The 15,293-nt window shown below is 38.9% G+C and overlaps 1 protein-coding gene and 1 pseudogene across 1 annotated transcript; both read left to right on the forward strand.

Moving 5' to 3' along the window:
* The first annotated feature begins 2,578 nt into the window (after positions 1-2,578).
* LOC142642171 (uncharacterized) lies at positions 2,579-7,585 on the forward strand (annotated as a pseudogene).
* A 4,459-nt stretch (positions 7,586-12,044) lies between these two features.
* LOC142643880 (uncharacterized) lies at positions 12,045-15,207 on the forward strand. Its single transcript, XM_075818607.1, has 4 exons — positions 12,045-12,506; positions 13,596-14,090; positions 14,226-14,804; positions 15,154-15,207. The coding sequence occupies exons 1-4, from the start codon at positions 12,045-12,047 to the stop codon at positions 15,205-15,207; spliced, it is 1,590 nt and encodes a 529-aa protein (XP_075674722.1).
* Positions 15,208-15,293: the final 86 nt, after the last annotated feature.

Genomic DNA, 15,293 nt, shown 5'->3' on the forward strand with positions numbered 1-15,293 from the left:
TGCTGCTGATTAAAAAACTGATTACTGACGCCTAAATTATACAATATGAATTTTCAACCTTACAGCCAATATACTGCTTATAAGGTATACAACTATAATATACTTGTAGTACAATTTCGCTCGATTTCTAGCGACCTTTCCCAATCTTGAACATTCAACTTTTAACTGAACATACACTGCGGATGTGTTATGTATGTTGTCTTGATGAGTTCTGCTACAGCCAGATTTAAGACTCATCTTGATTGAATTTTATTGTTTTTGTTTGAAAAAGGATTGTGCATTGAAAAAGGAAAACTCTAGAGGCACGCCTATTTTCACTTCCAAAATGCAAAACATTCTTTAAGGCTCCGTTTGGTTAGAGGAGAGGAAAAATGGGAGAATGGAAAATTGTGGGAGGATAGAAAATATTTGGTTTTTTCCTCTTGTGTGTTTGGTTGGAGGGGTGGAAAAATGGGAGGGTGGAAAACTCTTTTGTTTGGTTGGAGAGAAAAATGGAATGACGGAAAATGTAATTTATATAAATTGATTATTATACCTTTGTTACATAATATGTAAGCGGTAGGTGAGGGTATTTGTGTAAAATGGATTTCTCGTCACTTTTCCCTTTACATTTTCCTCTCAATTTGGGAGGATAAAAAAAGTGGGCCTAGGAAAGAAAACTTTCTCCCCAATCTTTTGTCTCTCCTATTTTCCTTTCTCAACCAAATAGTGGAAAACAACATTTTTCTCCCTATTTTTCATCGTCCTTGTTTTCACCCCAACCAAACATACTCTAGTGGAAAACAACATTTTTCTCCCTATTTTTTCACCTAGTATCTATAGTGGTTTGTATGTAATTGTTGATATTTAATCACAAGTTGACACATAAACATGTTGTGCAAAAGAGTGGAATTAGATGTATAAGAGCACTAGTATTGGGGGTGTAAAAAAAAAAAACTGTTGCTATTTTACTTTACCACCTAGATCCTTAAACTCATGCCACATCTGGGTATGTAAATCTAAATTTTTTTCCCATCATTGTTACAGTAAGGTTACATATATGTGTAGCATGTTTGTAAACATAAAAGTGATTATTTTAATCTTTCTCTCCTCATAAACCAATTAGACTCTCTCTTCTCTCTCATCATAAAAGTGAATATTTTATTTATTAGTATAGTTTATATTATTCTAATGAGTTGTATGTAAAAATAGAAACTACGATGTTAGGTGAGTTGTGAAATGAGTTGGTAAAATAGATAAAATAGTGTTTGAGGATGTAAAATGATGGAGCCTTTATGGGCCCTAAAATTTAAACAAAAAGAACTAAAACAAAAGCAATATTATTTTAGTTGAAACGAATATTATTTAAGCTAAGGTTAATTTCATATAGAAGATTGAATTTCATAGTTATTTAAACAAAAAGAACTAAAAAAAATTATTTAAAAGAAAAACTTATTTTAACTTGGATATATCACCATGCATATATACATATATATATAGTAAAGTTGTAATCTAAATTTGAAATTTATATATTCTTTTTAAGAGGAAGAGATAGATAGATAGATATTATTTGGTGTGTAACTTTGTTGGTAATTAGTTTACAAAATTAAAGTCTTAAACCATAAAGGGATATTATTCATCATTGATGATCTAATAAATCTGCAATAGTTTTTTTAGAAACATTTTAGGGTTTCACTTGAGTTAAATTTCTATTAGTCTCTTATTTTGGAAGCCTTATTAGAAATAAAAAAGAAAAATACTACAAAATGTTCACAATATAATGTGATAATCACTGTGATTGATGAATGACAACAACCTAGTTAATGAGTGTTTTGAATTGTTTTTTTTTATGTAATTGATGTTATGTTAGTTTGTAAGCTTATAGTAAAATTTTTAGCATTACTCTTTTTTTTTTTTTTTTAAGTGCTCAATCATTTAAAAATGTAATATTTTTATAAAATTTTTTTGGGCCTTTTACTATTGAGGAAGTGGCCTTTTATCCTAGGGATTTTTTTTTTGGGTGGGGCCTTACCGCCTTAGGCCTGGGCCTTGGGCCGCCTGATCATATCTATTCTACTCATTTTCTTTGCTTTAGTTTATAAGTAAATCCCAACATTTCATTCAGGAATTATAAGCAAAAAAAAAAAAAAAAAAAAAAAAATCCAAAATCCTAGCCTTAAAATAATTATAAAAAGAAATCTCTCTCTTTCTATTCCTATTCCTATTCGGAACAGATTTCCTTTCACTTTTTGGAAACAAATTCTCTCTCTTACCTTTATATAAACGAGTAATTCTTAGGTACTCTCAGAGCACGGAGAATGGTGCTCCCTCCACTCACATTCATGGTGGGGTCCGCTCATTAAATTTATGGTAGGGTCTACCATGAATGTGAGAGGAGGGAGCACCATTTCACTATATTCCAGGACTACCTAAGAATTTTCCTATATAAACACGCATACTTCAGGGCCTAACAATCAATCTAAAGCTATTCTTCTTCTCACTGCCTTGCCCTCAAAACCAATTCCAAGAAACTCTATCGTTGTGTTGTTCATCGATCCTCCTCATGGATCAATTTACTCATCATAGACTTCACACTAGCTTTTCACAAACCTATCTATGTTACCCTTTCTCATACTGCAACAAATCCCATCTAGAAAACGGTGACAGAATCATCATGCCTGCTTCAGCTCTCAGTTTCCTTGCATTAACAGGTTTCACAAACCCCATGTTGTTCAAGTTAAGCAACCCTACAAATGGGGAACTCACGCATTGTGGAGTTGAGGAATTTGATGCCCCGGAGGGTTTTGTGTTCATGCCAATCTGGATGATGGAGCACTAGGATTTAGAACAAGGAGACCGTGCCAATGTCAAAAGCATACGCTTGAGGAAAGGAACTTACGTGAAGTTACAACCTCATACTAAGGATTTCTTGGAGATTTCCAACCCTAGAGCTGTTTTGGAAACAACATTGAGGAACTTCTTTTGTTTGACAAAGGGTTATACCATCGTGATCATGCATAATGACAAGAATTTATTCATTGATGTGATCGAAATAGCACCGTCTGATGCTATAAGTATTTTTGAGACAGACTGTGAGGTGGACTTAATTTGCTCCACCTTTGGATTACCATGAACCAGAAACACCAGTAGTGAAGGATGTCAAAGTTTAGATGGTAAGAAGTCAGATGCAAACAACAGTAGTTCAGCAAACTCATCTTGAAGTGCTTGCATCTGACTTCTTACCATCTAAACTTTGACATTCCCCCTTAAGATGAGAAGCTGAACTGTGGATATTCACAATATTCATTTTACCTAATAAGTATCTCAGCTGTTGACTTTTAAGAGCCTTTGTAAGTAAGTCTGCCAGTGGTGTGTGTATGGGAGTAAAGAACAATCTAACTACATTGTCTTGCACCTTATCTCTGACAACATGGCCGTCCACCTCTATGTGCTTGGTTCTTTCATGGAATACAAGATTTTCTCTAATATAAATGGCTGCTTGATTGTCACAAAATAAAAGAGCAGGTTGAGGGTGATAGATCTCCAAATCCTTCAATAATGCCAACAGCCAAGTCATTTCACAAACTGTGACAGCCATAGCTCTATATTCTACTTCAGCAGAAGATCTAGACACTATAAATTGTTTCTTAGATTTCCAAGAGATTAGAGAATTACCCAAAAATATGCAATACCATGTGGTTGACATTCTGGTATCTATGCAAGATGCCCAATCAGCATTTGTGTAAGCTTTCAAATGAAAATCTGATGAGGCTGATAGGAAAATTCCTTGACCAAGACAACCTTTTATGTACTGCAACACCTTGTAAGCTGCATCTAAATGAGGCTTCCTGGGTTTGGCCATAAACTGACTCAACTTGTGAATAGGGTATGCTATATCTGGTCTAGTGATAGTTAGATATAACAACCTACCCACTAACCTTCTGTACACTCTAGGATCAGACAACAGTTTACCTTGAAACTTGCTCAACTTCAACTTTTGCTCCATGGGTATCTTGCTAAGCTTGCAAGCTGACATTCTTGCATCTTTTAAAATCTCTAAGGCATATTTTCGTTGACACAAGGTAATCCCTTTATCTGATCTAGCTATCTCAAGACCAAGAAAATATTTCAAACCTCCAAGGTCTTTAAGTTTGAAGTGTTGATCTAAAGAAAATTTTAGTGCTTCAACTTCTTGAACATTGTTGCTAGCTATGAGAATATCATCAACATAAACCACCAATGCTATGAAAGAATTATTAAACTTCATTGTAAATAATGAGTAGTCAGCTTTTGATTGCTTAAAACCAAGCTGCTTAAGAACAAAACAAAATTTTGCATTCCATTGCCTTGATGCCTGTTTGAGCCCATACAAAGACTTATTTAATTTGCAAACAACATTTCCCCCTTTGTTGTGAAAGCCTTAAGGGAGTTGCATATACACTTTCTCATATAAATCCCCATTTAAGAACGCATTGTTGACATCTAATTGGACTAAATGAGTCTTAACAATAGTCAACTTGGCAACTGGTGAGAATGTATCAGTAAAATCTAATCCCTCTTGCTGAGTAAACCCCTTAACAACTAATCTTGCTTTATATCTCTCCATGATCCAATACTTGGTTAGAAACCTGAGTAGAACTACAAGTAGAAGAAGGAATGCCTGGAGAGGAAAAAATAGGATCTAGAAACATGGCATCAATTGGGATTGCCACATTAGGACAAATATGAGGAAAAGAAATAGAGGACTGTAGTGAAGTGACAGAAGAAATGAAAGGAAAACCATTTTCATGAAATGAAACATCCCTTGAGATGAATATCTGCCTTGTGACCAAATTTAACAACTTGTAACCCTTAACACCAAAAGGGTAACCAAGAAAGACACAAGGAATAGATCTAGGAGCAAACTTAGACCTATTGTGAGCTAGTGTAGATGCAAAGCAAAGACAACCAAACACCTTTAAGTGATGATAAGAAGGAATCTTGCAATAAAGTTTCTCAAAGGGAGTTTTATGGTCCAAAACAGTACTAGGCAGCCTGTTAATGATATAAGCAGCTGTCAAAACACAATCTCCCCAATAGCAAAGTGGTATATTAGACTGAAATTTCAATGCCCTAGCAATGTTTAAAATATGCTGATGCTTTCTCTCCACAACTGAATTCTGTTGTGGAGTAGCAACACATGAGTGTTGATGGACAATCCCATGTTAAGCATAAAAGTCTTTGAGGAAAAATTCTTGAGCATTTTCAGTTCTAATTACTTTGATATTGGTCTGAAATTGAGTAAAGATCATCTTGTAAAATGAGATTAACAAAGGCCTAGTATTTGTTTTAGATTTCATGAGATAAACCCATGTGGACCTTGTAGCATCATCTACAGTTGTAAGAAAGGATCTAAAACCATCATGAGTTGCTTTAGCAAATGGTCCCCATACATCACAATGTATTAAATCAAAAGCATGCTCAGATAGATGATTAGAATTAGGAAATGGCAATTTTTTAAGCTTTGTAATTGGACAAACAACACAGTCTTTATTTGAATGAAAAGAAGATACATCTAATATATATTAGTGAAGTTTGTCATCAGACACATGTCCTAATCTAAGATACCACAAGTAAGGCTAATTGACATTAGAAGCATTGGAAACAGAATGAGCAAAAGGCTTGAAAACTGACTCTAGGATAGTAGTGGCTACGGAGACAGGCTTGGAATTCTCTGAAGTTTGTAGCAAGTACAAGTTGTTATGAAGCTTACCTAATCCAATCACTTTCCAACAAGTAAGTTCCTGTATGAAACAATAGTTTGAGAGAAAAACCAAGCAACATGACAAGGATTTGGTTAATTTGCTTACTGAAATTAGATTAAAGGAAAAAGCTGCAACACAAATCACATCTTCAAGAATCAAGGTTGAAGTGAGTTGAACTGTGCCTATGTGTGTGACAAGAACTTTTTCACCATTAGGCAAATGTACAAAAGAAGATATTGAACTAGTTATTTTGGTAAATAGAGATGTAGAATGAATGATATGAACAGTGGCTCCTGTGTCAAGAACCTAAGTTTCTGCATTGTGAGCTGTTTTGTTTGAAGGATTTTCAGCAAAAATTGAATTCTTCAAACTAAGGCAAACAGAATCCTAGAAAGGGGCACAAGAAATACCTGAGAGAGCTAAATTGGCTGCATGAACAACATCTTGGTTGTTAGAAGAAGATGCATGGGAGCTCAGCATTAACAACAACTGCTGGCATTGTTCAGCTGTAAAGGGAAAAGAGCTTGACTGTGATGCAGCCTCGGATTGACCAGTTTCACCATCAAAAGTCACTTGATTTGCCACAAAAACTCTGCCCTTTTGCTTGTACCCTGGTGGAAATCCCACTAGTTTGTAACACTTTTCCATGAAATGGCCAATTTTGCCACAGTGGCTGCATATAGGTCTACCTTTGCCTTTCTTCTTGCACCATGGAGAATCACTAGGTGCAATTCTTGTCACTCAGCTCTTGACAGAGGACAATTACCCTAATTGGGCTAGGGCTATGATTAATTATGGCATTGGATGCGAAAAGCAAGCTAGGTTTTGTGGATGGTTCTATCACAGCTTCCATGGTTGTACCCCTCTAGAAAAGATTGCTTGGTCAAAGAACAATTCCATGATTTCTTCATGGATCTTGAATTCCGTTTCACCTCACATCATTGCAAGTGTGATTTATAGAAACACTGCAATGGAGGTTTGGAATTCACTCAGAAATCGTTTCTCACAAGCCAATGGTCCACGAATTTCACAGCTTCAGAAGTTGATCTCAACAATTATGCAAGGAGATGCAACAGTGACTACCTACTTCACTAATAAGAAAACAGAGTGCTATGAGATAGAGAAGCTAGAGAGAGAGTGAGAGAATCAAGATTGAAGAAGCTCTGTAATACTTGCATTAATTAACAAAATGATGTACAAGAGGTTTATATAACAGAGTTAGCAAAAGAAATGAAAATAACTAACTCTAAACTAATTCCAAAATATGCGGATCAACTATCTACAACCAATCATCACATTACACGTGTCAATACATAACAACCAACTAATCCAAGTCTAAAACTACAGGTCGTATCTGCTGTAGTAGTTGTTTAGTGAATTAGCGAATTCATCCACAACTTTTCCAATGCTTTGCTCCAATGCTCTGCTTCTCTGCCTGAGCTAATGTCTTCATTCATTCTTCAGCAAACTCATCTTGAAGTGCTTGCATCTGACTTCTTACCATCTAAACTTTGACAAAGGATGTCATGGCTACGAAGAAAGTTGAGGAGCAAGCAGTAAAGGATATATGATGTGATCATGTGAAGTTTGAACCTTTTTATGGCGAAGCAAGGCGCTTGGATGGGAGATTTTCAATGGAGTCGGTTGTATCAGATTGCTCTACCAGGTTGAAGCAAATTTTTGTAGATGAAGTCAATGAGAAAAGCAAGGCTACTCAGTCCAACCTGAGAAGTAAACCAGGAAAGCTAGTCTTTGGTTCTAATAAGGAATTGGAAAAGAACTCTAAATAAGATGTGGCATTGAAGAAAGTAGATGAAAAGGTCCAACCATTCACCGGTAGGAGTTACAGGCTGATAGACTAGTATTAGTTTTTAAAGTTATTAAATTTTTAGTGCTTTTGTTTAAAGGTAATCAACAAAAGTAGAGATAACCAATGAGATAAGACATAATGTGTAGCTTTTTTCTGTTTTGATTCTAGTTTAATATGTAAGTTTGGATGATGAAGCATTGATTTTCAGTCATGGAATTATTGTTTAACTAATGGGAGAATGGATGCTGGATCGCTATTGACAATGTTGTGTCACACTCTTAATATATTTACTATTAATTTTTAATGAAACATCAAATTAAGTAGAGATGCGATATTATGTGTGTGTATATATATAAAGTATAGATTCTTTAATTTAATTGTTGAATAGTACTTTTTAAGGAAAATTTTAGGTGGATAGCAATAAGGCGAAATTAATTAGTTATGTAAACTCTTTAGGGTTATTGCTGCTAACAACAAGAAATCTGTGAAAGAAAGTGAGATTTTTGGAACATGATTCTATGTTTATGTGTTCTATATATATAAATATATATATATATATATATATATATATATATATATATATATATATATATATATATATATATATATATATACATATATATATATATATACATATATATATATATATATATATATATATATATATATATATATATATATTTGTGTTGGGATATTAAATTAGTATTGAAATAGAGTTCTATTCCTATTTCCTACTAAATCAATCAAAAGCAAGAAAAACCCGCCCATTTTTCTAACTTTATATTAAAAAAAGAAAGAAAAAAAAGAAAAGAAAGGAAAGACCCACTCGCTCTAACCTTTTATCCAAAAAAAAATTATTATTATTTTTGAATATGATTTCTATTACTCCAAGATTGAGGAAAACAATTACTTCTAAACTTTTATAAGAAAATAAAAAAAAATCACAATTAAGTGATTTAACTTTTACTAACATCAATATGTAAAAAATCTTGATTATCATCATTTTATTTTAGTATTTATTTATAATTTAATAATAGTGAAACAAAATCTAATTTGCTTATTTTAAATAGGAGATATGATTGTTTTCATTTATGCAGTGGCAACAAATATTTAGAAAAGAAAAATAGGGTATATAAAAATCAAATGGGATCAAATCCAAGTTATGGTGCCAACAATGATAAAACCTCCTTCCTCCACTAGTTATGAGTTATGACGAATGTCATGAGTACAGCGTATACAATTGAACCTTTGATATTTATAGTTCATACTTCTTTTTTTCCCCCACTTTTTTAAAAATATATTCTATAACATGGTAATTCCCTTGTGTTAGAGAGAGAGAAAAAAACAAATTCTCCACAAGATATATATTTATATATATATTAATGTTCTAACTCAAAAGTCTTGGATGCATGTAAGCATAAAAAATTTTATTTAATTTTTTTGTATAATTTCGTATAAGTTTTTTTATAACCCAAAAAAATTATTGTTACACATAGTTTATATAAAAAAAATGTGATTTAGATCACAAAATTCTTAAAGCAATAGATTAATTAACTAAAAAAATAATTACTTATTGATACCACACAAATAAACACTCCAACTGTAGTTATCCGTCATTGAAGAATGACTCAAGACATCAAACAATAATAGAGTCAGAAAATCTTTCTAGGGACTCAAGTTAAATATGTTAAGATTACATATTAAAGTATAACTGTAGGGGCATTGGGCCCAGTAATTTACCAAGGATGGCCCAACGAAGTCTTTTGGGCTAGAAACCCAAATTCGAGGACATCAAATGATCTTGGAGTATCTGAATGTATCTCATAAAGAAATGCCAAGTAAAGATATAATAAACGAATGACCAATTACGTCCGAGGAATAGATTTGTCCTCGGATTGTTAAGCCGAGGTCATAAGAAGAGAGGTTTGGAGTCCCAGGACTATGCTATAAGAAATCCTATGACTACGGGAAGACACGACATACGTGGAGGATAATAGGAAGAGCGGTGGAATATCTAAGGTAAAGCTGCTACCATCACCCATGCATTAAAAGCTCTGTGATTGATATAAATGACTGCAGAAAGGGGAAGATGGGACCTGAGCATGAGGTTCGGAACTTGGTCCCTGACCCCAGAGGACTTTGGGAAAGAATTGATGGGACAAGTATCCAAAGCCAGCGTTACAACCATGAGGTGGAAGATGATGAAGAGAAGAGGAGGAAGTATAAATAAAGGGGAAGACCTACGAAGAAAGGAGGGCTTTTTCAGTGAAGTAGAAGGTCAATAGTATATGATAATCGATAATTGTATCCAACATTAGAAAAATACTATTATAAACTATCCTCGGATTGTGTCCAAGGAGGAGCTTTCAGTCATACTCTTGCAAATAACTCTTTAATTCGTGCCATTGGGCCCGAAGCCCGTTCTTTTCCTTATTGTCTAAACCATCCTTGAAATCTAGATTATAAACCCATCCTCTACAAATTTATTGTAAAAAAGGCCCTTCAAGCCCATTTTCTTTCAGTCATAGATTGGGAATTTGAATTGTGTCCTTACAATAACAATAGTTTGCCTTCAAAAAAAAAAAGTATAACTGATGGGACTGACGAAGTTAAACATAGACGAGTTGGTCTTACGGACGAACCTGACCAATTATCAGCGTCATCAGAGGAAGAGTTAATGTCATTAAACGCTGCCAATAAAACCTCAACCGTTACAAGACCAGCTGGACGAACCAATGGAAAGGCATTAACGCCCATTACTCCCCTAAAAACGTTATCAGAAGGATCATTAATACCCAACGGGTATAATCCCCAAGGGTATATAAAGCCCTCACAACACCACAACAAGGTACGAAAACAACAACACAACTTTAACTAATTTTATTCTTGATATTTCAACTACTGCCTTCTTTCGTACTGACTTTGCCATCGGAGGCGCTGTGGCAGGCACCACACCGGTGACCCATCGAGTAAGTTCTTGCTCATTCAAGGTTGTCAGAGTACTGACGGGAATCATCTGGACGAATCCCAGAGGAATCGACGAGATACTGCTTCATCAGTTTGGCGCCGTCTGTGGGGATCGTTTTTCTCATACAACCAGAACGTGGTCCCTACCAGCTCCAGATGGAATCCAACCAGGACTCAGCGGCCTTAGCACAGCAAGTCCGAAATCTCGCAGCCACCGTCGAAGAACTTACCAGACAGAACCAAGAGATGAGACAGAGGTTACAGCAATAAGAGAACCAGTCAAGAGCTGTCCAAGAGGACGAAGGGGATAGCCATGGAAGGAGTGACCGACAGAGAACGGTAACCCCAGAGGAACAGCATTCTGACATCCTCCAAGAGATGAGAAAGGAGATGGACGAATTAAGAAATGCCATCAAAGAAAAGACCGATCGAAGCCTGGATAAAATGGTCAAAGCGACAGACTCCCCTTTTACCATGGCAGTCCTAGAACGACCGGTGCCGGCGAAATTTCGGTTGCCTCAGCTCGAGCCTTTTGACGGGCTCAAGGATCCCCAAGATCACCTCAACACCTTCAAGACGACCTTAGGCCTTCAACAGCCCCCTGATGAGATCATGTGTCGTTCTTTCCCCACTACGCTGAGGGGAGCTGGACGAGAGTGGTTCACAAGATTACCAACTTCGTCCATAGACGACTTTGAGCAGTTAAGTAATGCTTTCCTGCGCCATTTTGTCGGGGGGCAATGCCCCAAGAGACCAGCGGATCACCTACTCACTATTAAGCAAGGAGAGAGGGAGACCTTGCGGTCGTACGTAAAACGCTTCACTCGAGAGACCCTAGAGGTGGACGACGCAGACGATAAGGTCCAACTGATGACATTTAAAGCAGGGCTTAAGTCCAGAGAATTCGTCGTCTCGTTGGCAAAGAATCCGCCCCGGACAATGGCGGAGATGCTATTGAAGGCCCAAAAGTACATGAATGCTGAGGACGCACTGGCGGCCATCGTAGACGAGGGGAAGCTGAAGATGGAAGGAAGGAAGGAAGACGAACTCAGGGGACAAAAGAGGGAGCGCCCAAGCCGCCGGGGAGGTGACATCGACAGACGACAAGACGAGAAAGCTCCACGACTGGTAAAATTCACACCTCTAATTATGCCTGTTGACAAGATTTTGACACAGATCTAGGATCAACACCACCTAAAGTGGCCGAGGCCCTTGCATTCGTCACCAAATGTGCGGGACAAAAGCAAATACTGCCGATTTCACAAGGATCACGGCCATTACACAGAAGATTGCCGAGATCTGAAAGGACAGATAGAAGAATTGATACGGAAGGGAAAACTTCAGAAGTACGTAAAGAAGGGGGACTCCAACAGGTTCAGGGAGGGCGACACGAGCCAACGAGAGCCCTCGTCCAAGAACGAGAGTCGCCAATCTCAACCACAAGAGGTGATCGGGAGATAAGCACAATAGCAGGAGGACCTTTCATGGGGGGATCATACAAGTCCCTCAAGAAAGCATGCTAGAGACAAGTAAACAGTGTCCATATGGAACCCCTACTAAAACAAAGACGGACGAACCAGGATATATTCTTCAGCGAAGACGACGCGAGGGGAGTCAGGCAGCCCCATAACGACCCTCTGGTGATAGCACTCACAATTGAAGGGTTCAACACTAAGAGGATCCTCGTAGACAACGGTAGCTCTACAGACATCATGTACCTATCGGCCTTCCAACAGTTGAAACTAGGTCCTGGTAGATTGCGCCCGTTTGAGTCCCCCCTCGTCAGCTTTAGCGGTGACAGAGTATATCCCAAGGGCATTGTGACACTAAAAGTCACAATAGGCGCCTACCCGAAGCAGCAGACCCGTCATCTGGACTTCTTAGTGGTAGATTGCCCCTCTTCATACAATGTGATCATTGGGAGGCCCACGCTCAACCAGTGGAAAGCAACAACGTCCACCTACTACCTGAAGATAAAATTCCCAACCAAAGACGGAGTCGGTGAGGTAAAAGGAGACCAAGTTTTGGCCAGAGAATGCTACCAGGCCGTGTTGGCTGCAGGAGAAAACCACACATGGACGATCGAGGGAGAAAAAGAAGACAACATAGAAGCCCTGGAAATGGTGGAACTCGTTGAAGGGGAGAGCTCAAAAGTGACGAGGATAGGTACAACCATAAGCCCCGAGATGAGGAATGAACTCGTCCGTTTCCTTAAAGGAAATTTGGACATATTTGCATGGAGTCACGAAGATATGCCGGGTATACCATGCCAGGTAATCCAGCACGAGTTGAAGACAGATCCCGAGAAAAAACCCGTCCAGCAGAAACGACGGGTCTTTGCCCCCGAACGAAACCAAGCAATTACGGAAGAAGTTAACAGATTGTTGCAGGCAGGCTTCATCCGAGAAGTTTACTATCCCGAATGGCTGGCCAACGTCGTGCTAGTGAAGAAAGCAAATGGAAAGTGGAGAATGTGTGTGGACTTCACGGACCTGAACAAGGCTTGTCCGAAGGATAGTTTTCCCCTGCCGAGGATAGATCAGTTGGTAGACTCTACGGCCGGACATAAGTTACTAACATTCATGGATGCATTTTCAGGTTACAACCAGATAAAGATGGCTGAGGAAGATCAGGAAAAAACTGCTTTCATCACAAGCCAAGGACTCTACTGCTATAAGGTAATGCCCTTCGAACTGAAGAACGCAGGAGCAACGTACCAAAGATTGGTAAACAAGATGTTTAGCAAGCAAATTGGGAGAAATATGGAGGTATATGTGGACGATATGCTCGTCAAGAGCAAAGAAGAATTGGCTCACCTGGACGACCTGGGAGAGACATTTAACACCCTCCGAAAATACCAGATGAAGCTCAATCCTAGTAAGTGTGTGTTTGGGGTAGCTTCAGGAAAGTTCTTAGGGTTTATGGTATCCCAAAGGGGGATAGAAGCAAATCCAGAGAAGGTGCAAGCAATACTTAACATGGCATCACCCAAGACCGTCAAGGAAGTCCAAAAGCTCACAGGAAGGATAGCTGCACTCAATAGGTTCGTCTCTAAAGTGACGGACAAATGTCTCCCATTTTTCAAAACATGGAAGCAAGCTTTCGCCTGGACCGATGAATGTGAAGCAGCCTTTCAAGAGCTCAAGCGTTACCTCGGTAGCTCGCCCATCTTGAGTCCCTCAAAAGCAGGGGAAAGCCTTTATTTATACCTGGCAGCATCAGCCACGGCCGTCAGTGCGGCCTTAATTAGAGAGGAAGATAAGAAGCAGCTCCCGGTTTACTATGTCAGTCAAGCCTTCCAGGGAGCGGAGGCCAGGTATCCCAGGATCGAAAAGATTGTTTTCGCCCTAATAATGGCTTCACGAAAGCTACGACCATATTTCGAAGCACATCCTATACTTGTAATGACGGACCAACCTATCCGAAAATCCATGAACAAGCCTGAAGCAGCGGGGAGAATGGTCCAATGGGCAATTGAACTCAGCCAGTTCGACATCGAATACCATCCCAGAACGGCAATCAATGCGCAAGCTCTGGCAGACTTCATAGCCGAGTTCACCCTTCCAGAAGATGACGACGACAAAAAAGAGGTGGAACGGTGGACGATCCAGACTGACGGATCGTCAACCCAAAAGAGAGGAGGAGTAGGGGTCATTATAAACACCCCCGATGGAGAAAAACTCCAATATGGAGTCCAATTAAAATTCTCGACAACCAACAACGAGGCTGAGTACGAAGGCATACTGACGGGACTGAGACTTGGCAAAGCCCTCGGGATTAAGAACCTGCTTATTCAGAGTGACTCGAAGTTGGCAATAGGGCAGATCCGGGAAGAATATGAGGCAAAAGAAGAGAGGATGCAGAAGTACCTCAAGCTGATTAAATATTTAGCCTGTGGATTCGATAAGTTGGATTTTGTTCGGATCCTGAGGAACCAGAATGCGGTGGCAGATGAGGTCGCCAAAATGGCCTCGTCCGACGAAGAACCAATGAACAGTGAAATTCTAATGGAGATTCAGAAACACCCCAGCATTGAGGAAGTCCCAGTATTCTCCGTCCAGAACAGAGGTGGTTGGATGGAACCGATCGTCTCATATCTCCAAGACGGGCATCTCCCTCGTGACTCAGCGGAAGCCAGGAAGATTAAAGCAAGAGCGGCTAGGTTTACAATTTTGAACGATACCTTATACAAAAGAGGGTTTTCCCTACCTTATCTGAAGTGCCTCGACGAGGAAGAAGCCAAGTATGTCCTTCACGAAATCCACGAAGGGATTTATGGAGACCATGCCGGGCCCAGATCCCTGGTAAGCAAAGTTGTCCGCACAAGATACTTCTGGCCAACCATGCAGGCCGACGCCACGGATCTCGTCAAGAGGTGCGACAAGTGCCAAAGGTTCGGGAATGTCCAGAGGTTGCCAGCAGAAAAGATGACGACGATTACCTCCCCGTGGCCGTTCGCACAATGGGGGATTGATATCGTCGGCCCATTACCCCAAGGAAAAGGACAGGTAAGGTTCTTGCTCGTCGCTATCGATTATTTCACTAAATGGGTCGAAGCGGAAGCAATGGCAACGATCACAGACGCAAGAATCCGTAACTTTGTTTGGAGAAATATAGTTTGCAGGTTCGGGATCCCACAAACAATTATTTCAGATAATGGCCGACAGTTCGACAGCCAGGGATTTAGAGACTTCTGCTCGGGGCTAGGCATCAAGAATAAATTCTTGTCACCTGGACACCCGCAGTCAAACGGACAAACAGAAGTAACTAATCGAACCCTGCTCAGGATCGTC

The sequence above is a fragment of the Castanea sativa genome, chromosome 7 (assembly GCF_040712315.1).
Source record: "Castanea sativa cultivar Marrone di Chiusa Pesio chromosome 7, ASM4071231v1".
NCBI classification, from domain to species: Eukaryota; Viridiplantae; Streptophyta; class Magnoliopsida; order Fagales; family Fagaceae; genus Castanea; species Castanea sativa.

Excerpts from the sequence above, each read along its gene's own strand:
- LOC142643880 (XM_075818607.1), top strand. The coding sequence starts at position 12,045 with ATGGAACCCCTACTAAAACAAAGACGGACGAACCAGGATATATTCTTC. Across the intron at positions 12,507-13,595 it reads CCAAAGACGGAGTCGGTGAG|CAAGCTTTCGCCTGGACCGA; the intron begins GTAAAAGGAGAC and ends AAAACATGGAAG. Across the intron at positions 14,091-14,225 it reads ATGACGACGACAAAAAAGAG|GCTGAGTACGAAGGCATACT; the intron begins GTGGAACGGTGG and ends ACCAACAACGAG.